This window comes from Plodia interpunctella, chromosome 12 (genome assembly GCF_027563975.2).
Source record: "Plodia interpunctella isolate USDA-ARS_2022_Savannah chromosome 12, ilPloInte3.2, whole genome shotgun sequence".
In the NCBI taxonomy this organism is placed as follows: Eukaryota; Metazoa; Arthropoda; class Insecta; order Lepidoptera; family Pyralidae; genus Plodia; species Plodia interpunctella.
Genome location: NC_071305.1, coordinates 6849129 through 6873264, shown reverse-complemented (window position 1 = coordinate 6873264; position 24136 = coordinate 6849129). Strand labels below are relative to the sequence as shown.

The 24136-nt window shown below is 35.8% G+C and overlaps 4 protein-coding genes across 4 annotated transcripts; all 4 read right to left on the bottom strand.

The window, feature by feature from the left end:
• Positions 1-88: 88 nt before the first annotated feature.
• eIF3f1 (eukaryotic translation initiation factor 3 subunit f1) lies at positions 89-2795 on the bottom strand. The gene is made up of 6 exons (XM_053752708.1): positions 2635-2795; positions 2237-2383; positions 1692-1915; positions 1041-1166; positions 525-677; positions 89-309 (listed from the first exon to the last, which is right to left on the bottom strand). Exons 1-6 carry the CDS (start codon positions 2741-2743, stop codon positions 235-237), a joined length of 834 nt encoding a protein of 277 aa, XP_053608683.1. The 5' UTR covers positions 2744-2795; the 3' UTR covers positions 89-234.
• A 490-nt stretch (positions 2796-3285) lies between these two features.
• LOC128674334 (uncharacterized protein) lies at positions 3286-4245 on the bottom strand. The gene is made up of 3 exons (XM_053752829.2): positions 4075-4245; positions 3651-3827; positions 3286-3517 (listed from the first exon to the last, which is right to left on the bottom strand). The coding sequence occupies exons 1-3, from the start codon at positions 4120-4122 to the stop codon at positions 3377-3379; spliced, it is 366 nt and encodes a 121-aa protein (XP_053608804.1). The 5' UTR covers positions 4123-4245; the 3' UTR covers positions 3286-3376.
• Positions 4246-4648: 403 nt separating this feature from the next.
• Positions 4649-9981, bottom strand: TTLL15 (Tubulin tyrosine ligase-like 15). Its single transcript, XM_053752828.2, has 7 exons — positions 9841-9981; positions 8060-8811; positions 7291-7453; positions 6876-6962; positions 6341-6564; positions 5385-5598; positions 4649-4831 (listed from the first exon to the last, which is right to left on the bottom strand). Exons 1-7 carry the CDS (start codon positions 9856-9858, stop codon positions 4721-4723), a joined length of 1569 nt encoding a protein of 522 aa, XP_053608803.1. The 5' UTR covers positions 9859-9981; the 3' UTR covers positions 4649-4720.
• A 3658-nt stretch (positions 9982-13639) lies between these two features.
• Actbeta (Activin-beta) lies at positions 13640-23193 on the bottom strand. The gene is made up of 3 exons (XM_053752999.1): positions 23148-23193; positions 22402-22461; positions 13640-14870 (listed from the first exon to the last, which is right to left on the bottom strand). Exons 1-3 carry the CDS (start codon positions 23191-23193, stop codon positions 14149-14151), a joined length of 828 nt encoding a protein of 275 aa, XP_053608974.1. The 3' UTR covers positions 13640-14148.
• Positions 23194-24136: the final 943 nt, after the last annotated feature.

Below are 24136 nucleotides of genomic sequence, written 5' to 3'. Positions count from 1 at the left end.
ATATGAAATCTCTTCATTCTCAACATTACCATCTAGCAATAAAGAAAACGGGCGAGCCGATGAAATTTTTGTCTCAACTGAAATGACATTATAAATTTTCAATTGTTTATTAGAAATAATAATAATTGCGTTATCCCAAGATAACAATCCCTTGCGTCTTACAAATAAAACACTGATTGGTAGTTGTGACGTGTGAGGCGCTACGTACGCTCACTGTTGGGGGCTGTAGAGGGGTCACTGCGACGTCAGCAGCGTCAACTTCTCGTTCAGCTGCAGTTGAGTTTTGATGAGTTGCGCTAGGGTCACCACCTGGAGGAAAAAATAACAAAATCATACATATCATATACAGATTATTATGTGTATGTTATATGTTTTTTTTTAATAACAATAATTCTTAATAATGGTGGTTCTGATGCCTTAGTTTGATTCTAAGCAATTTCAGAGTATATGATATAAATAAACTTAAAGATTAAAGCTTTGTGAGGTCTGCTAACACGTCTTCTAGTAATGCAATCAAATTGTACCATAAGCAGATCCTTGACGCTGGAGTTGACAGCATCAGCAAAGGTGTCTGCAGAGAGGTTGGGCACAGAGTTGACCAGCTCCAGTAGCTGCCGTCCAGCCGCGTTGTTAGGCTGCGTGCGGTCTGCTAAAACATCTTCCACATATTGCAGCACCTGAAAATCACATTTATTTATTAAATAATAGACAGGCAGTTATTTGCAGGATTTGTTATTAAAAATTCGTTATTAAAAATTATATATTGTATACATACTACATATTTACTTGTTGAATATTAGATACAAACTGTTTCATATGGCCATGTTGTTCTAAATTGAGGTTACATATTTTATATATTAAACAAATTGTAAATATTAATAAAATATATAACATAATAAGGATGAAAAGTTGGGTTTATATTATGTTTGAATGTTTTAATATGTATGTTACAATGTTTCTCAATAAATTTTCAACAAATTAGCACTTTGTCAAAATGAGAGCCAAACAAGAAATAGACTCAACAAATCATATTCACAAACCTGATCCAGCAAGGAGGAGAGTTTGGAGGCAGCTTCTGCAATCTGAGCGAGGTCCAACATCGGCTGCACCTGCCGCGACCGACCAGCAGGGCCCATCGTCTTCTGGCACAGCTGCATGCCCACAATCTAAAAACAATGACAAATATGTGTAGCAGTTTCTATTAACACAAATCAATGAATATGTGTTTTCCATTATCATCAGCAATTCCAATCCTCATTGCCCTGGCCTACTTGGTGGATGAATTCAATTTATTAGAAACTCAGTATCAAAACTTTTTTCAGTATTGGACATGTAAAAAAGTAATGTAGTAAAGTTGAGGATTTTAATAATACTCTAAACCAGGGACAGAAAAACACCATAATAATATAACACATTATTTTGTGCAATAAACTTATTTATTATAGGTATAATAATCAAGTAGGTACTTGAATACAGATTGCAAGATCATTACTGTAACACACACTATTTGGGGCTAAAATCTCTAAACTTGAATGTTTATTTCAGAAATTCCTTATAAAAATCTATATATTTTTTAAATAAGTATATTTTTAATTATTATTTTTTTAAATAAGTATATTTTTAATTATTATTTTTTTAAATGTTATGTTGGGGAGATTAGGTACCTATGCATGGCAAAGGAATAAACTAACCTCAGGGTCGTAAGCAGTAAGTGCGACATCAATAGGCGTGAACATGCAGCCCTGCTTGCCGCGCGGCACGCCTAGCGCCACACACACATACGCGCGGAGTCCCATGCGCGCGCCCGCCAACGACGTGTCCACTGTGAGGTGGACTGGCTCACGACACTCTCGGGAATAATACTCGTGGATTACTGACGAGTGGTTTGTCACCTCATTGCCAGTCGCCCACCATCCTATTAGGTATAAGGAATAAATATTTTTTTTAGGGCATAAAATAATTTTATAGTGCATAATAAAATAAAATAAAGTTACAATCTAGACTGGCACTGATTAGTGCAAGTCCCAGTATTTTACTTAACACTTGCACATATACTAAACAAAATGTGAGGCCTAAAGGATCAATTGACTGCTGCCTGCCTAAACAATGTAATAGGTACCAGTGCTGATTAAATTTTGAAGAGCATTTTTATTTGCTTTGGATATCTGTCATCATGTACTTTAAAGCCTGCAATACATGTTGGCAGAGCCTTGCCCAGTGAATGTTTAACACTTACCCACAATACTTTCAGAGGCATTGACCCTTCTGTTGAGTTCATAAACATCCAGGGCGTAGTTTAGTTCAGCCTCCACCTGATCTGCATGTTCCTTATGTGGCACACAGAAGCAGTTTGTTACTTCTACCACACCCTTGTCGGAAGTGCCTGTAGTCGGAAGTATCAAAAACATTTAACATAACCTTAAAATGCAAACTTCAAATTTAAACAAATGCCTTCAGAACTACCAAGTACTCTTAAGTAGTCTAAAGATTTGTATAGTGTACACTATGTAATATAATAACACTACATAATTTTTATAATATAAGATAAAAAGAAAAACAATAACCAAAATATCATGACGTCGGCATGGTAACTTTTATATCTGTAAGAGACATAGATGCAAAAAATATTTTTACCAAGTAATGTTCCAATTACGCGATGTGAATCTGCATTACGCCGTTCATATGCATCCACTATTTGGAATAAAACAACAGGATGAACCTTTACAGCCAAATTCAACGCCATTTTGCGTTCTGAAAGGAATTACTGGGATTGACGTTGACAACTGCACTGGCGAAACGCACGTAACGTCAAAATTCTTTTATCTATGATTGTCTAAAACAGGTCCATTCATTACACTCTGCTTTGCCATATGTGAAGCAGGATATACATACCACAGAAGGGCAGTGCATGCCACACAGAAGATCCATGTTTTTTTTATTCAATCCGTTCTATCCATGGAATTAGTAGGTACTCCGTACAACGTACTTACTAATTCCATGGTTCTATCTCCATCATAATAAACTATATAAAAATGTAAAAGTTTGTATATGTAGGTACTTTAGTACCTACATATACAAACTTTTACATTTTTAGTATTCCCTAATGTTTAGTTGTATTCATGGAATTAGTAGGTACTTGAATTAAATCCATGGTTGTGTTTTAGTTCTCCCTTCTCAAAAAATTGCCATTCTGAAAATTCAAGTCTTTTTTGGAAGTTATTTTTTCTTCCTTTTGTGGATGGAAAGTTTCCTTAACATACATTTTGTAAAGAAAGAAGTACACAGTATAGGTGTGGGAATTATATTAAAGCTAAATTATATCTCATAATGTAATTTTTTTACAATTTAAATAACAACAAATAGATTAAAACTACTATCACTTTTTTTCTACAGCTGCAGGGGTTGTATGGATGCGTATGCCATGCATTTCAGCTATTTCACTTTTCAGGGAATCTGTCACTAAACGATGCTGCTTAACTCGAGATAATCCTACAAACTCTGTTGCTTCAACACTTATCTGGAATAAAAATAAGTTTTTAACTGATTCCGTGTATACATATAAAGTATAAGGTTGTTTTATATTTTGCAACAGTTTCCTACAGGAAAAAATGGATCCTTATGACAACCATGCTACAATAGATATCTTTTACCTCAAACATGGCACCGCACCCCCCAGAAATGTCTTCCACGCTGAGGTATGTTATGCCTGGCAAGCTACGTTTTAGGACTGTGGATAGTTGTTGTTCTTTGGTCTTGCTGTTTTTCTGAAAAGCTGATTGATCACCACTTGCTTCACCGCCATTACTGGCGCCACCTACGGCTCGGGCCTACAAAACACAAATTGAATAAGTAAAGTTTACTTGTCTACAATTGTTGTATAATGCATCAACACAAAGACATTTTAAATTTCCCGCAAAATATTAAACATTTTTAGCGATCTTTTTTATAATTACAGGCATTTCGCATTTCAATTAAACGTAAAATGAATATTTAAATCAGATGAAGTTTTATAACTTATATTGTGTAGAAGGTATAATAGTAAGTTTATTTACATTGAAAATAGACTTTGCTTACCAATTTAATCCTCACTGGAACTATAGATTTTATGAATTGTCGAAGCATTATTAATTTCAAATGTACTCTTATTAAAAAAAAAACTAAAATTAGTTTTTATTCATCAAAACATAACCTTAAAACTTGCTTCAATTAAATTTTGTTTCTGATTCTGGCATATACTACTGATCTGCCCTAAGTGACATTGACGTTACAATTGTTGTATCTTTTTAGTACTTATGGCAAAGACAAAAATATTATAAGTATAAATGTTTTTTTCGAAGTTCCGGGAAAATCATTCACTTCCGTTCAATATTTCAAACTACCTAGGTTAGCCCCATAGAATTAGTAGGTACTCCGGTTGTACGAAGTACTTATTAAATTCATGGTTAGCCCTTTCAACTTGAAACTTCAAAGTCAGTTACTTCTAAGTTACTTCTTCTAGACTCTTTTGCTGGGTAGCAAGAGAGTCTACTATAATTCAGTTATATAATTATTAATAGGTAGTTAGGTATTTAGGTATAAGACATATAATACACAGGAGTCGTATTGGAGGCATTAAATTAGGTATAGGTAGTTTAATTGATTCAATAGGTATAGGTCATAGGCTTCTACGTTTATTTTAGTAACTATAAAATATGAAATAAATAAAATCCACCAATCACAACTACGAACACCAATGTTCATCACTGTTGCATTTGTCTTGATACCACAAATATTGCAATCGATTCGTTTCGGACAAATTTTTGAATTCTTCAGGTATTTGTGAGTTGGGATTCTGTAAAAAAAAAAAGATCGAAGGTAAATAAGTAGGGTATCTAAGAGAAAAAAAAACACTGAAGAAAAATGGTACTTCATATTTTAGTCGTCCTAGGGTCTTTCTCCATTTAATTTTTCCTCTATAAATAGCTTTTCAAAATAGTTTCTAAGACATGTTTAAGTACAGTCAACAGTACATCGTCAACTCAATTACAAAGTAGGTAGTTTATTTATGTATATCTGCTGTCATAGCAAATACGCCCCTATTACCGCTACGTAAACAGCCATGTAAAGGTAACTTAACGTTGACATGCAGATAACCACGGATAGCTGTACCTACCTAAGTAAAAAATATATAAATAATGTAATGACTCACGTATAGCCTATAAATGAGTACATATTCTGGTATTTCACTTAACATTCCTAAGCTACGCTAACTGGCAGAGTAGGTAGATAATACTGCGCTCATGTGATTTTTCCTGGGCTCCTAGCACAACCATGCATTTTAGTCAATTTACATCTTTATCTCATTATATCAGTCTAAAGAATAAAATACAAATGTACGGTATTACCATTGCCGGTGGGAATATTCTGCCAAAGTCTCCCCGGTGCACGTGTTCGGCATAGGCCCTCAGTAAACTCTCTCTTAGTTCAGGCTTGATACAAGGCTTGCACAAACCACAGACGAATTCGTCACAGTTATCCCGGCATACGTTGTTGCATGCCTCGCTCCATACGGCTATATTCTTTTGAGCAGATACCATGTTCTGGGCCCCAATGTAATCTCTGAAATGTAAATATAATATAGGTACCTAGTTTCTCAATCAGTATTGATTTACATTACAAAGTATAAAAAGCAAGATTGTTTGTCATATGTTACATGATGTAGGTACTTATTTCTTGTCGCATTACAAAGTTTACCGAGCAGTAGAGTCTTTCTCTAGGTTAGTTTTTCTCTCTCTCTCTCTCTAATTTTCACGTATCCCGGTTACATTCGGGGCTATGATGCCCCGAACCCCGGGTACAAGATTCGGCTGTGTTTTTACAATCGGCCTAGGGCGTAAATAATTAACAAATAGAACAAACAAATAGATTTCAGAGTGACGTGACGTGACGTGTCACTCTGAAATCTATTTACAAGTACAAGCAAAAGATTACGTTTAAAAGATCACACTTAGTTTGAACGTAAACAATAACTAAACGCTACAATCAAATAACTAACCCAGTTCAAGTTTGTTTTTTCTATCTAGAATCGTTTTTCAATAAGGCGCTGTATCAATTCCCATAACTACTTTTAAACTTTCGCTTTGCATAATTATAAACTAAACAACGCAAGTATTAAAAAGGTATACGTGCGCATTTAATGTGTCTGTTGTTTAGTAAATAATAAATTTTCATATCAACGGTGCTTGTCTTTCTTCTTTGTCGCATTATACTACCTGCACAAACAATTCGAAAAATATTTATGTTACACTTGTTTCATTGCATTAGGGAATTTCTGCACCTACTAAAAAGTATATTTTCTGACCTGTGTTTAGGGTCGTTAAATCCATTTTTGTTTCTTGCAACGCCAGTAATAGAATAGAGGTTGTACAAGAGTTGTTCGTACAAAAGCTGGTTTGGCGGGAAATGGGCTGAGCTGAGGTTGGGCGACATGTTCGCTTCGAGAAGTGAAACCTTCAGATCCTCGTCCACGATCAAATCGAACCTCATTAGCTCGAAGAAGTTGTCCTTTGATGGATAGTTTTTCAGCTGAAACAGCATGAAGATAACAAATATAGCAAACTTGTTATATCAAGCAGTCGACAGCACAATATCCTATGCAAATACATTGTTCTTATTACCTTGCCATAGAAGTCCATGTAGAGTAAATTGACATGCGGTTCACGTTCTAGCGTAACTAACGTTGTTAGTTGCATATACAATTTATATTTATTATTTATCATTAAAACTGGCCCAACGGTTAAGCCGTGAATGAGTAACAGGCAAACATACAGACTTTCGTAGACATATCAATTAGGTGACCTATGAAATATTCAGATTATGCTAGTAATTCAACTTACAGCTTCAACGATATGCTTTTCCTTTTTGATAAATACTTCAGCTATCGACTTTTGTACATCATCCCACATTTTCTTTGTATCTTTTCCCTGAAATTAATAAATAACACATGTGACAACAAAATAAATAATGTTATTATATCTCAATTTTTCAATTTTACTTAGTTACTGGAAGATAGGGCAAACCCAAGAAGTGCTGGCTTAGTTTCGCCTGTGGTATTATGTAATCTGTGGTTTCGTCAAGGATTATTAGGTATGCGTGCCAATAGTCTGACTACCGAATGCCGGAAATCGTGCGAAGTGGAGGAAGAATCCTGGACTCCGACGCTCTATGACTGAGAAAGAAACTGGAAAACATTCACCTAAAAGAGTGAAGTATAACTAATTTATAATTTTCATTCATCAACTTTTTTCTTACCTTGGACTTTGCATACAAGTCGAAAACGTCTTTCATTCCGAAGCCCAGAGCCGTGTAGGGCTGTGCTAGAGAGGGCACTTCCCAAGTCGGCAGATAGTCGTCACCTATCACATATTTATCCAGGTTGTTCGGATCGAACGGGTGGTACTTGCTAGGACAGTACCTGAAATGTGATACCCTTAAAATTATTTATAAAAAGTAAAATAAATAATAAGTACTTATACCTATCCATATTAATGTGTATTACCAATGCGAAAGTTTGTATGTCTTTCTGCTTGCGGCTAAACAGCTATGCTGATTTTGATGAAATTTGGAATTGGAATATAGTTATGATTCACAGGCTATCGCGAGTGGAGCTGAGTGCAACAGCTAGTTTATCTATAAATGAGTGGACATTTGGCGTGGCCTTTAGTTAATAAGTAGATCTAACCATATAATACTTTGTAAGTTTATTTATAGCATATTGTATGCAACGGTGATATGTCTAGATTATCCAGTGATATGGGCCTACAGCTAGTAAAATATATGGGCTACAATTACGGACATGCCGAATTTAAAATATGACACTGAGATTCCCCCTCGACTCAGAATGAATGCGGGTATATTAAGGGTTTTATATGGATTTTATTAATCGAAGCATATCTGACACTATTGCACAATCCCACGTAGGCATTGAATGCTAACCTCGGCTGACTTTCACGCATTTGTTCAATATATGTATTACTTAACTAATGTGCTAAAATATTCACTACGGAATCATATATCTTACCTGAATAACACGTCGCCTTTGTACCAATACACTCTTAGCGGATTGACGGACGTGAGAACGACGTACACACCAATATCGAACTTATGTCCATCCACTAAGAACGGCGTCTGTATGTACTCCTGCACGAAACTTTTCCCGCTCTCCAAATCAATTTCAGTCACGTTTTTCAAAAACACGCCTCTATGGTTATTGTGTTTCTCCAGAAATAGTGCATTCTTGTTTTCATTTGCATATTTAATAAAGTCCTCTTTGTTTTTTGGCAATTTGAAAGCTCTCGGAATAAATGCTGACTCGGTCGTTGCCAAGTCAACTTTGTTTGTTATAAATCCAGTGCCAGGAAAGTGGTTGACTTTTTGATGGGGTTTCAGTCTGTGTAAATTTGGATACAGAACCCTAAATGGGTAGTCATGCGACCATAGAAGGCTCCAATCTGACTCATTTGTACTTTTCTCATATCCTAATCTTCCTAATACTAAATGCACGTGTTTTAACAATCCATTTCTGTTTTGTACATCACTATTGGCGGAATACACCCAATACTTTGGCTGTTCGATTACATCCTTACATGGACTTCTTTTGGTTTGAGTATTGATTATTTCTAATAATATACCTAATGAAACTCCTATTATACAAACGAATAGAAATATGAATAAGTTATCATTTCTAATTTCACTTTTCTTGGCCTCTTTATTGCCAGGCTTATCTTCTTCAGTTCTTTTCTCTAGCGATTGTTTATTATTGTTAATTGATTCCTGTAAATTTAATACATATTGTTTTGTCATCAATTGGATATAATACTTACTTACATGTAAATAACACGAACCTAGTGTTTTTTAAATGAGCCAAATGCTTATATATTTACGTTAACATAAGGAAGGACTTCAAACTTCAAATGAAATAGCTATATTTAGTGAAATAAGAACATAGAATTCTTTATCAGGTCTGAACAGCTGAGCAAAAACTTCGTTTTTTTTTGTTATAATGAATTTCTTTAGGTATGCTTTTTTCGTCATCCAAACTTGCTACGGAAATCGGCTGGTCTTTAAAAACACCCTGTATAAGTACAATATACAATATACCAAGTATACCATAAGTATAATATACCAAGTATAGTTATAATATCTAATTATGCGATCAAATAAAAAAAACTACATTAATTTTTAGTCATTTTGAGTTTGCGATAAAGCATTAGAAAACATTAGAACCAGGCATAGGCCTGGTTTCTTTGACTTGAAGTTAAAATAATAAAAATTTAAAGATAAAAATAATTTGCAGGAAATCAAAGCATAATAATTTCTTATTAAATCTATGTTTTTGAAAAGTATACACTATATATAGGTACTTGTACCTGTATACATAGAAACTAGAAACCTGTAGGTGTATCTTGACTCTATTAAGTCTGTTTTCCTAAGTATACTATACATATATTTACATATATAAAACATAAATGTTTTATTATTCAAACTTCAAAAAACACAAATACAAAACAAAAATGCCGTTTTACAAATAAAAATAAACTTGCCCAGGCAACGTGCCCAGTATACTGGCAGCGTTGCCCCGTTGTATAGCGAGACTTACACGCTGAGCAAAAAAGCTGCCAGCCCTCGAGTCTCCTGTTGCCTCCACGAGGCGTGTCGTTATTTCTCTATCATATATAAATGTTTATCAAGATATGATAATTCATTTTAAGTAGTTTTATTAATGTTTGTTTTATCGTTGTTATTTACCTATTAAATACTTTATGCGAGCAATAGGTATACTTAGAAATTAAAAGAACTTACATCAATTCTGTCTTCCATTTGGCTAAATCCTTTGCTTCAATCCCAAATAATTAACTTTCAAAACGAATCGGAAAATATAAACTTTTTTAGACAAACATTTACACGATCGTACGCGTTGAAGTCGCATATATGACACAAGAAAAGGCAAGATTCAATGAAGACGACATAACATTAAGACAGAGATGAAAGATATATTAACTCGTGTGGAAAAGGGACGGCGTTAACTTTCTAAAACAGTACCAGAGGCATATATACCGGCTTTTTAAGGTCACATCAACGGGCTGGTGTATTCTTAAGGTGTTTACTTTGATCTCACAATAAGCCTTATGGTACACAAAATTAGGTTCAAATTCTGAGTGATTTACCTTTTGTTTAATTTAGCTATAGTAAAGATGTGCCATGTAAACAATTATTTTTATTTAATTTGAATTTTGCGTGAACTACATTAAACCCGCGCTTAGGTATATGTAAGTAGTACCTTGGCAAAATGTTGTGTGCTTTGAAATAGTTTACAAGTTACTACATCAAAACACACTTATTGGGAAGAGTAGATACCTCTAGGTACTATAAGCATACAGGATTCCCTTTCGGGTTTTAAATAATAATTTGCAAATAAGTTAGTAGTTTCTAATTGTGTTCAACCTAAGTACATGACCTCAATACACAGACATTCTGTGTTCTCAATAGCCATTTTTAAAACGAAAAATATATTTTTTATTACTATAGTAATATATTTAGGTATATACATATTTAAGTAAGATACGACACTGCAATTAACAATATTGTAATTTTGTTGACTTGACTTAGCCCCAAAGTAAAATTATTTAAAAAAGGAATATGTAAGTACATACTTACATATTACTTTTTTTTTAAATTTATCTATCGCTATCAACAAAACAAGAGAATGATATATAACTATAATAGCGTTTATAGCGACTATGATGGCAGCGGTTGACGATCGGTTTTGTGGCTGAATAAGAGGTCTTTTACAGCTGTATGATTGTCTCAGCGATGTTTACTATCGCAGACAGGACGGCGGGCGCCGATTGTAGCTGCTTTGAGGTATGTTACTGTTCTAGAAGGTTCTTTGCATTTAAAGTAAATCATCGAAATTTTAAGAATTAGCCCAGTGACATAAATTTGCGACTTTGATCGGCTGATCGGTCACTTTTGATATTAGACTCAAAATAAAATATCTAACAGACTATGTAATAATGCTAAAGTCAGTTTACTTAAACTTTTTCTCGCTTTATCTAATCAGCCAGTCTTCTATTAGATAGGAGTGCAAAGAACAACGCAAGTTATAATTTTGTCGGGCACCTTTCATCCCGGAAAGAGTAAGTTACATAGATACTACCTACAGATATGTCGTCGATGATGATATGTATTGGTATACAATACAATAACAAAAACTGTCGTAGACCGTATGAAGTAGAAAAAATAGGATAGAATATGTGCGAGGTATTTGAAATCTAAACATCTAGTGAACTAAGTAGGTATATAGTCAGCCAGTGTGTAGAAACCTACACAATATTGAATGAAAATAACCGCACATGAGTTACGTGATACGAGAAGAATTCGATTGCTATTGTTTTAATTAGCATTTTCATCAGCCTCCAGGTTGTCCATAGGCCTCGCCCATTTTCTTCTACTCACCTCTATTTGGAGTTAAATCTTTTTTTTAAAATCTCCGACCATCTTTGGACGTTCCGTCCTTTCACCAATAAATATACAGCCGTATACATACATTAGGGCGGCCGAAGACGGACCGGCGGCGCCGCGTTGTCTCCGGCGGCCATCGATCGGACCGCGCCGCATCGGATGCGACTCTCCCCAAACAACCGCGACAGACCGGCGCCAACGCTATTGTTTACACTCTGACAAAGATACTCTGCAATGGAATTGGTTTCTTGAATATTTAAGGATTTTGTTATTCTTGGTGTTGCTTCAAGTGTTTAAACATATAAAACAATGTTGGCCTACTGATAGGTATTTCTCTTTAATTTCCATTCACGACTGTGACGCCGATAAGGGTCACGGTGAAAAAATAACCTTAAAAATTTTAAGATTTGGCTGTTATTTTATAACCGACTGCCCTCTGAAGTCAATTCTTCTTGGACATGCTATTGTTGCTTATAGCTGCCTAAATTAATGTACTATCTGTGGTCTATTCTAGGGCGGAACCACAAGCCACAGGGTTGGCCTACTGTTATAGGTGTCTTAGATTGTAGAAATAAATTTTGTGTGTACCTATACTGAATTATTATTTTGTCAATAAGAAAGAAAGATAACATCGTGGCATATAGGTGAAGCCTTCAAACATTTATCGGGCAACTCTTTGGTATATTGATGGATGCTGGTGTTCATAGATTGGGGTGCTCACAATCATCGAGCAATTCGTATGCGTGTTTTCTTACTATGACATTAGGTATATGTACTTTATAAGTATCCTAAATTAAGTTTCGCATGAGATTTAAGATAACACGTCTTACGACAGAAATATATAAAGGTAAGATCCTACTAGTACAACTTTATAAGAAAGTTCTGAGTAACTTCGGTATTTAAACATTTATTGCAACATTTTTTGTCAACCTTGATACCAACTTCCATTGAACTCGCTTATAAGATAATATTTATTAAGGTAACCAAATACGAGACACGAATAGGTCTAAATATAGACAAGGAAATCGTTTACATGTACAAATAGTGAGCTTGATTAATTTTGTGGCTTGATAAATGGCGGGAATAGGTAAATAATCTGGCTAGATAAACGTAGGATCTCAAGGATAAGTTAAATAACTACTTAAGTATAAATAGGAAGGTATGTATGAAATATGTAGATATTTATTTCGAATTTCGGAACCCTTGGATCTGTCCTACCCCTTAAGAGACATGAAATTTGAATTGAATTTATTTATTTATATAAGTAACAAAGACTCATCTTGACTCATTGTATGTACAATTTAATTATACTTACTAATAGTCTCTTCTTGGTCGATGTGTGTCAAATGTTTGGACGAATAGGAATCTCTCGCTGCTGAGTGTTTTTCCGTCAGTGTGTCAGAGCCCAGGGTTCGCTTTCCTACTTTGACGCATACGCTATACGTTTGGACGAATATAACTAGCGAATATGAGTAATCGCAAAATATAATTTTTAGATACTCTTTTTTTTTATGAATTTAGACTATGATATACCTAAATATTTTCTGCTTTTTTATTATACTACCAAACACAATATATGGAGCCCACCTGGCGATAAGTAAACACCGCAGTCTAAGAACGGCTGCAATACCAGCGGTTACACGCTTACTTTGTGGCCTAGGGTATTTTGCCACAATACCCTGTAATTACTTACATTGCTTCTCTCACCCTTCAAACCGGAACACAATGCAAGCACTGCTTTTTGGTGGCAGAAATAGATGAGAGTGAGGTACCCATGCAGATGAACTTTAAACCAAAGTCTACCTTTAGTGCTCTAAATTAGCGATTATGTCGTGCGAGGCGATTAAAAGTATTCACAGCTAATTTAATTTGATAATAGTAGTATTTACTGAAAGGCGCACTGATAGGCAAAGGGCTGGACGTAAAATCACTACTAAAGGTTATTTTTATGCCGACCTCAGTTTTCGGGGCATTATGGCTGTTAATGCAATCGGCAGCACACTCTGATAAGACACAGATGTCCTCCGTAGAAAAATAACATTTTTCAAACAAAACTACGTAAGTGGTTATATAATGCTCCCTTGGTTGACATTAATTTGGGTCTATTGTTTAGAAGAAATTAATAAAAGAAGTCATAATAATTATGAAAAAGTTGATTTATTATTAATATAATTATAATAATTATTATAATACAGTTTACAATAATTACAAGCGATCACCAAACAGGGTGAAAGAAAACGGCATATTAAATTATTTAGGCCATCTACACACGGGGCGTCGCGTTCGCGCGTGAGCCGCGCGCTGGCGCCGGCGCCCGCCTAAACATTAGCTAACGTCGACCACTACCGTACCCTATGAAGGCGGTGAAGATATGCTGAACATGCCGTCGTTTGCGATATGCTTATAGCAGTGATAAACGAGCAGCGCACGATACGGGAACGCGACGTCGTCCGTGTAGATAGTTTTATTTATCGATTTTAGGATATAGTCTTTCGAACGCGAGGAACAAAATATTACACAAGTCGAGAATATTATTTATAATCGATTCGGATTAAATCGGATTCGAGAGCGGCAGAAGCACGCCGCGGCGGGGGCGGCGGAGAGCGGGACGCGGGGCGGAGCGGCAGGCTATGTACAGGGGCGCCGCTACGGGCAGTCGCATTCCTCGACCACCATCTCCGGCAGGTCGCGCTTGATGATGTTCGAGTCGGCGCCGAAGTAGATGAGGGACAGCGCGGAGAAGCGCACAGGCGCGCAGCATGCGGCGCGCTCCAGGCGAGCCGCCTCTACCACCTGCGAGTGGTAGTTGAGGAAAGGCGAGCACGCGCCGCGGCAGTAGTTCGCATAGTAGCCCTCCGGCGCGACGATCCAGTCGTCCCAGCCGAGCGCGCGGAAGCTCACGTAGTATGTCTGGCGGCAGCAGCGGCCGTGGTTGGCGGCGTCGCAGATGAGGGCGCGGCGGCGGCGCGCGGGCGGCGGGTGCAGTCGCAGCCGCAGCAGCGGGCGCGCCGCCTGCCCGCCGCCCAGCCGCAGCCGCACGCGGCCCAAACAGCCGCTGCAGTCCAGCAGCAGCCGCAGCGGGCCCCGAGCACGTTCGCCCCGCGCCCACCGCCGCACCGCTGCCGTCACGTCGATGCGCTGCCAACCGCGGGACGGGTCCCGCTTGGCGGCGCCGGCCAGCTCGCCGACACTGGCATTGCCAGTGACGGTGAAGGCCCATAGCGTGTAGCGCAGGCGGCGTGCGCGCGGCGACGTCTCCGCGCGCACCATCAGCTCAGCGGATTCCACCGCCAGCCCTTCACCATGCTCCGAGTCCGTCTCCGGACCCAGCCGGAATTCTATCAACCGTTGTCCATTCAGGGTCTCACCTGCGCATAAGGTAAAATGTTTTTTGAAAATTTGTGCACGATTTGTCCAACGATGATGACTTCAGGAAAGTTTATCGTTGGTTCGCTGTATCCTGGAAAAAGCCCTAAAACCCTAACCCTACCTAACTCAAATGACCCATCCTTGCATGGCAGTCATGATAGTGGTACCATAAGTAATTTATCTGCGGAGTGTGCACGGTGGTCGCCTTTGGCTGAGGCTGCGCGCCCACGGTTGTCGTACACGCGCGGCCGTATGCTCGAGCGTGCAAGACAAGTCATGTTTGCGGTAGCCGTGCATACATCCGCTTCTCGGATTTAAAGTCCTACACTAGGTACCTATATATTACTGTCATAATCAAAATATCAAAACTATCATAATTGCCAGAATTATTCGATGAAAAGACTGAAAGCCTCATATTTACTAAGAGAAAAAAGAAATTAATCGCAGATCTGTAATTTGACCAATGGTGGGCACCATTTCATAGAAAAAAGGCTTGACTCCACTATGTTGCTTAGTAAATGCGAGGCTATTTTTTATTGTTTCCATATCATTAACTACGAATGTCCATCGTTGAGTACTCAGTCTATAACCGAGGCTTGACGGTCACCTCATGCTGCAAGGTATCTGGAACAAAGAAAAACTATGCTATAAAAACATGAATGATTTTTTTAAATAATATAGTTAGATAGACAGCTATTGGAAATGATTCCTTTTTCAAAAAATTGAGCGCAGCAGATGAAACGCCATGAGAACCACCCTTGAGCTTTTTTCAGCCGTTAAGCTTGGATAGTCTTAAGGTCCATGTAGGAGTCGGTATGTTTATAAAATAAAGTTTCAGGAATTAATTAGTGTGATAGGTGCCTACGTATAGATTAAAAATCTGTCGTCGTATATACTGCGCACTATTGGTACATTATGGATAGGTGTAATGTCTCAGGATACGGATGTAAGCAGAACCAGCGAATCGGACCACGATCAAAGCGCGGCTCATTCCGATGTAATGTGCGATTCATTGCACTAATGCTACCTCCATTTCATTAGCTCCTTATTATACTAAACAAGGACTCAAAACCAAAATTTAATGCTCCATACAATATATAATTCATACTCATAGCCCAAGATAAAACAACTTAAGAAATCAAAATCAACACAGCAGCTCAATAAAGTTCATAAGTAGAAACGGTTCACGTCCTATCAAAATTAATAGGACTAGGTACATGATAGAAGTAGGTATAACCAACATCCTACTTACAACATCCTACGACTATCCTATAAGCATATTTAAAAATATGTGAAAATTGATGACGTTGTTTTGCAATTCAAATGTTCATTTTCGAAAATTCAGATTTGGAAGATCGATAAAAATATCTTCGTTGGATAATATTATAACCTATTTTTTCTTATCAGTCAATCAACCGATGTGCGAGTATGTTGTATAATTACTAATGTGGCATTTTAGACATTCTCTGTAAAGTGTAAAGCGAACAGCAAAAGATGCTCAAATGAGACATAGATGACGATAAGAAGAGCAGAGAAAATCAACAAATACATTCTGTAACTTCTATGTGGCATATGTGGCATTTACAATAACGACTTGTTTTCTACACTAACTTTCTGGTTTCCTTCCTAACTGGAGCGCGGTACTTATGTTAAAATTAGCTATTGCCATGGTTATGGGTGAATTATTCACTGCAGCGGATCGACCCGGCCAGTGTGTCGTATGCAGTTATGCAACACCGCTTATTGACCGCGCGGCCTACACGAAATTTTATTGGGTTTTGGGTTGTTTCGGTTTCTAAAATACATGGTCAGCATACGATTATTACTAATTATCTAGCCGAAATTACTAATAATATACCTATTGTAGGTATCATCTGTTTGACTACGCTTATAGAAATTTCTTAATTAGTAAGCAGAATGTATGTATTTCTAATTATTTTAATATTTGAAACCATGGAGGATTAACACGCTTAATTAAATAGCGTGTTAGTAAAAGTTATAAATAACTTTGTATAGTAGATCCGAGACAATACATATAGAACTTCGATCCTTAATAGTTGTATTTATTATAATATCCATTTTAATATTATTTCATATTTCCAAAAAAAATCAATATCCATACGTGATATAAGTTTATAGAATTTCAAAATTAGCTAAACGTGAAATACCTACTTAGCTGGTGAGAAATAAATTTAAAAACATTCTTTTTAATACCAGGGAGGTAAAAGCCATGTACGCACCATGCAAAAACGTATATATTATTAAGTTACTATACTCAAGGACAAACGAAGACAGAACTTTAGTCACGACAATTTTGTATCTGACCTAACCTCGTTATGGTTCACAAAATGTATGATGGCTATAACCTAAGTATAGCCATAAAACAAGTCTCTTTGATGTACTTATGTATGGAAAAAATATTGGTTCTATATACCTAAATATATAGGTACTTGAATTTTGACCTGTAAAATGTTGAATTGATTTAAAGGATTCCTTTTAGAGAAAGATAATGAGAGTCTACACTACGAATGTGCGAATATATACTAGCTAAGCTTCGCTTACATATCGAATTGCTCAAAAGTACACAAAGTAACATAGGAAACTAATTTAAAGTTTTTGGTGATCACCAGAGATTTTATCAAAAACTTTGAGAAGTTAGTATTAAAATACACCTTTGGCTGTGTGAATGAAACTCCCACATTATAATACTTTTCAAGGTTCATGAAAAACCTAATAAGTTAACATTATGCATTTCGATACTAGTTCAATTATTATATATATTTTTCGAAAGACGGCTCACGTAGGCATTACTTCAGGAATAAAAAATACTGAAATTATTGTTAATGTAATTAATTTTTTTTTGTTGAATCGTAATATAAACGACAGAATTATTCAAGGAACTCTAAATATGTTGACGAGCTGGTTGCGTGGCGCCGGAGACACATCGAGACCAGTCACGTTTATGACAAAACGTATCCATTCACCACTTCGGGCGCAGACATCGACAGCGGCACGCAATGCTACTTGTTACAACAAACTTACTTGGTTCAAGGTACTAGCTCTTGGCGTTTAAAGGTATAATACCGATTTCTTTGGAAGTGGAATTTGCAAAATTTTGTGCATTCTCTTTCTCTCCAATGTGAGCGCATTTCCTATTTCTTTCTCATCTTCAGCCATAGAATGAGTACAGGGTCCGCTTTCATACTTTTCCTTCTGCACTTCGCACTGACTTGGGGTATATAGTTTATTTTAAAGTACATACTATATAAAGAATATAGAAAACGATCATTGCGTATGGAAATCATATCACATAACCATTGCATGGATATCATACCAGATGACAAAGGAATACAAAGCCTAGTTAGCTGATAGGCCACAACAGCATTCTGAATTAAAATCACGGTCATATAAAAAATAAAAGTTATTTTTTTAAGCTGGTGATTCGAGGCGTCACAGAGGGTAACCGTGAACATGATCGAATAAGAAATAGAATGTATCTAATACACCATCTATCAGCCATCATATACTTCAGCTGCTTCAACGCTTTCGACTCTGCCTTGGTTTTGTAATTCGGCAGCGTATTCTATTGCATACTTATAGTTAATAGTTCAACTTAATTGTTCGTGAAGCTTTTCTACTTCAATATTTAATTGATTTAATTGTCAAAGTGGCACACATAAATAATTTAGACACAAGGTGTAGGATTCCCACAGCGGCATAGTAGGGCAAGCCATATCAACAAAGATAATTTAAAAAAACAATACTTAATAGAAAGCTACTAATGCCCTGAATTAGAAAAACATAAGAATATCTTTATGATTTATAAAAAATGCTATTAAAATCTCTACGAAATTTAGATAGAAGATACACGTAAAATACTCATAAAATACAATAGAAAAATATATTATAATAAATAATAATACATAGTTGATATAACTATTTACTTCTCGTGGACGATGGTTAAAACAACTTTACTAAAATGCTATGCTACGAACGAGTTGATTATAACCTCGCGGATAATAACATTTACTATTCTATTGATTTGCAATTGCTAAAGTAATTCATATATTCATCCTAATTAATATTATAAAGACCAAAGTTTGTGATGATAATGTATGTATGTTCGTCTTTACGCAAAATCTACTAGACCGATTGTTATGAAATCTGTTATTAGGATTGATAGTAAGTACGACAACAACACATAATTAAATGAAATTGTTGTAATAATATTACGAATTGTTTGGTTAAAAAGATTCAATGTAGAAAATTCACAAGCTTTTTCTATAACTGCCGCGATAGAAGCTACGCCGCGTAGCACACGCGTAGTACGCGAGCCGAGCTATTGCTACGCAAGCGTAGCAAATATTGTACTCTTGTTATGATTGTTGTATACGTACTGTTGAGTATAACAGTTTTTATTCAAATTCTTTATTTGGTGTTTAAAAACACATAGTGTCAATGTGACATAAACCGTGTGTACGGGTAAAAGCGCCTAACAATAATATTTATTAGCAATAATAAATTAAATTATTATGTATTAAACGCGCGATTGCTCTATATATGCTTGATACATTTATGATAAATTGTTTCATATACCTATTATCACCTCTTTTTAACCGAATGTTTAACAATAGGTGTAATGAAGGGTTTAATTGATGCGATAAAGTTTAGGCAATATCCGCGATTAATTCACACCTAAGCAACTTTCAAACATTTTGTATGACACTTTTATTGTATAAGTCCAATGTATTTCTGGCTTTATATTCTTTGTCTCTCCTTAACGCAAACTATATTCATATTATATATAATGGATGTGATGGCTATAAATACTACAAAAGTCGTAGCTCACAATCTAATTGCAAATATTCACACCCACGCCACATACAGGCTAATATCGTATATATTCGCTGTATAAAGTACAAAGGTGACCGACAACTCACCTTTTGCATACGACCTTTTATTGACTTGAAGATATTGGAATAGTTATTATTAGCTTTGCAATTCATTCAATTATTTTGAATTTGTAGTAAAATAACAGAATGAATAACTCCCCTCATTTTAAGCCACTCGCTTTCCATGTTATGTGTTCGATGTAGATAAAGGATTGAACACTACAATTTGTCATACGCAAATACTGTTGGAAAAATTACATGGGTTACCTTAAAAGGATTATTATATTGAGCCTTTAAAAAATCTCTTGTGCGTCTATCTATACCGACTTTCATAGCAAGTTTCCGAAAATCTCCGAAACCATTCAACCGATTGAATTGAAATTTAATACATATTAGTAAAGTTTGTGTCTAACCCAAAAACGGATGATGAGTAAGCTAAATACTTTTTAATTAGGAAGTAAAATTATTAACGAACGTTTCGCATAATACAGTGTGTATGTATCTTCTATAATTCTATCTTCAGACTAAAATCTTCAAAGTCACAAATATATATTTCTATAATTTCAAAATTATCGTTTCAACATGACTTTGCATGCCAACCAACCTCAAGTTTTGTAGACTTTTTCAATTGAAATTAGTGCGATTCGAATACGTGCTCTTAGACGACCTCGTTTAAGCCCCATTTATGACACCTATCTAGCTGTTGCATTAGGATTAGCATTGTTAATCCACTTTAATAAGGATCAAAAGCATAGGCTTGAATATTCAAAATTGCAGTTTTTGTCAAACTAGAAAATTGAGTTAACTGAAAGTACTGATATCCGTGTTTTAGTACTGATATCCGTAATTTAGGTCAAAAATGTATTATGTACTTAGAACCCATATAGAAAATGGTGCGCAGAGATTTAGAAAGATTTCTTGAAACATTTGCGACTGGAAAGTTGTGGTAAAGTATAAAAGTCAATACATAATACCTTATATTTTTTCTACCTAAGTATAATTATGTTATGATTGTAATTGGTATTTTTAAGTTAATATGAAATGAATAATGTAGAATTATTGTTTGATTGAACGGGCCATGAGTCTACATTCCGATTAGAAAAAGACTTTTCGTGTAATATGATAACCATACATAATATGAAATATTTGATTTGTCCAGTATCCTGCACGCAAGTGCAGCGTCCAACCAAGAGCGTTGGTGAATATGAAGAGAGTAATGTGTAAAAGAAGCGAAAGGAATTGTCTGCCTACGGGATACAGTAATAATAATCGACAACACTTAACGGCCCACATTAAGGTTGAATAGCGGATCCGATGTTAAAAAATCACACACAACACATCCAGTCCCGCAGACTGTGTGTGTGAGTGAACAGGTACAAATATTTCGCGCTAGGAAACGAACCCAGGGCTTCTATTTGGATATATGGTCGTTACGCTACAGAGGCTCATCAAAAATAGACTTTATAAAGTATTTACCTACTTTTAAATGACGGAAAAGTGCCTACATTCTTTCGAGTGGTCGCTAATTATTCACGAGTATTCCGTTTAATCCAATTACCTACTTTTGGTTTAAGTACCACCTTCGTGGCACGTATGTCGGTTCCCACGCCTCTGATGTTTTACTAATACCATAATCCGACACGGCTTTCTTTAAGCCATGCTTATATTTCACAGGTTGACTTAAAATAGTTTAACGATAAAATAGTTTTGTATGTTAAAGAATATTAATTCCTTTGCCTCGTTTTTAATAGGGGCATTGAAAATACAGTTTTGATATAATTTGTAGGTATGTATCTTTATTATGACATTATTATTTTATTGACATAGGAATGATAAGTAATTTAAATTTAAAATAGGATACTGAATGTGAAATATAACTATTTTTTGAGAGGAAAGTGTTGTATCAATATCATACATAAGCAACTTGAAATTACCATGTCTAATTATTATTTAGAAAATTTAAATAAAGGCATTAGATGAAATTAATTCACCTAATATTGCTCTAATTTAAATTATCCCCATACTGTGAAAGTATAAAATGTAAAACCTTACCTCTGTAATCAAACAGGAAAGTTTTGATTAAACGCGCGGCGTAAAAAGTTTGCCATGATGCGGGCAGCACCTCTCTCTCCATGGTCGGCGAACAACTGACGTGTCGTGGGGAAGCCCACGTGTTTATATACCCTCGAGGGGATGCCAGGGTGATTCAGCCAAAGGAATCAGGGGAGCAATTCGCCATTTTTTGGCGTCTAGAGCATTGACTCCGTTTACGTAATGTATCGTATGATAAGTGACCTGTTTTAGCCGTAATGTCGAAGTTTTTAATACTAACATTTAAACCTATCCAATGAAACCCCAAAACTTTATGTTGTCAAAAACTATTTTTGTTCACACCTCGATTATATGTACGGAGTTCATTCAAAATCAAACACAATTTTGTAACGGTTCATTGAATGAGATACTTAACTTGATAGAGATTTAATTTTTAGGAAATATTACTATTTGATTTTCTCTTTTTATCTGATTGAAAGATTATATCACCATTTTCTTACAACTATATTTCTAAGATGGTTGTGATTTTCTAGTTACGTTGTTGTTATCAACACACATAATTCTAATAATTACACTTTTCTATTACCTCTGGAAACATTCCTAATAATAAAGCAATACTGTCTAAAGGCGTGGGTGCCTCGACTTCCTTTTTAACATTAGTTAATATTTCAGAATAACATTATTAGCATAATTAAAATGCTAATAAATTAGATAAATGTAATTACATGCTACAAAATACACTCAATTATTTTTACTTGTTCCGCGCTACGCCATAGCTGCGTGGGCCGTAGACTAGCTCATAGCAAATTGTTTGCACATAAACTCACCCCGTGTCCTAGATTGCCGACTGAACGCTGCATGATACGACGACGCTATGCGTACGATGACAACGAGACATCAAAGGCCACAAGTAAAAACCTGCATTTAATATTTTTGTATTGCTGCAACACACACTTATATATTTGTATATTGTCTATGTTGTTTTCATGTTAGCTACGAGTATCTCTAGTTGCTGTTTCGTACTTTTAATTTGTATTTGTGTGTATGTGTGTTTGTGGCTACAAATAAAGGCATATCTATATATCTTTATTTCCTCCCATAGCGTTGCGAGCTGCCATGCCGCGTTTATCGTGTACATACGATACTGGGTTATGTATCGAATACTTAAAAAGAAGCAAAATTAGCTTCCAAATATGTATTTCTTTCAGTTGATGTTAGCAAATTTTTATACATTCTTGACATAGCTATTTGTTTGTCCTTATTTACAAAATATGTTTACATTTCCATAATAAATTATTTAGATACCTCATCATTTCAGTTGGCATCGTTTACTTAAATTAGGCTTTAGTTCTCTGACTAGAGGTATGTCTACTTCCATACTATAAATGGGAAAGTGTTTTGTTTTTGTTTGTCCTTTCATGTCAAAATAGAGCCCTGGATTGAGGAACTATTGGTGCGGAGAGAGATGAAAAGCTGAAGAAGAATGACTATTTTTGATGATTATTTTTGTCGCGGGAAAAGCGGCACGATAAATATATAGCTATGAACCAAATCAAGAATGCGGATAGATCAGTAAACTGACTGTGAACATACAAACTTTTATTTCACAACTTTTTGATTTGACTCGCAAAAATCACAAGATATCATATATGCAAGGCTATAGCCGAAGTCATAGATAAAGAAGTTGATTGTAATAAAAATAGTAGGTACTTTATTGTATGTTCGTTTTAATTTTAGTTTACACTATTTTCCAGATTCGAGACTCCATCTGCCGAATTTTATTTTATGGCAAAGTCCACCATTAATGTACACATTTTTCTGGAAATACATGCAATAAAGTTTAAATACGATCACCTTTGGAGTGTCCCGTGCGTCTCAATCGATTGCGCTCAATCTAATGAATCATTAATTAGATTTCTTTTCTCGGTTCAAGTAGCTGTATGTTTTAAAATAACCTTCCATTATCCGTTTCCAGGCTTCATGACCGATCACCTCAGGCTGTCTTATGCACAGTAATGGATTAACAAATTTGCCGCCAGAGGCTATTCAATTTTCGCCTCTCCACCTCTACTGATCTCTGAAATAAGTGCTTGTTTTCAGGTTATTTAGATATTCATTCATATGTGTGAAGACCGTCCGGTAAACCCTTCTTCAGACATGATATATAAGCAATACTTTTTGGCATTTCTTCTCAGCAGTGGTCGTTCCGAAATACTAGCCTTTCGGTATGTAGCTTATTGAGATATACTATATAATATAAATTTTTCCGTGAAAAAGTGCCTTATGATAAAATTTCTAAATGACGTTTTTGTATGAAAGCG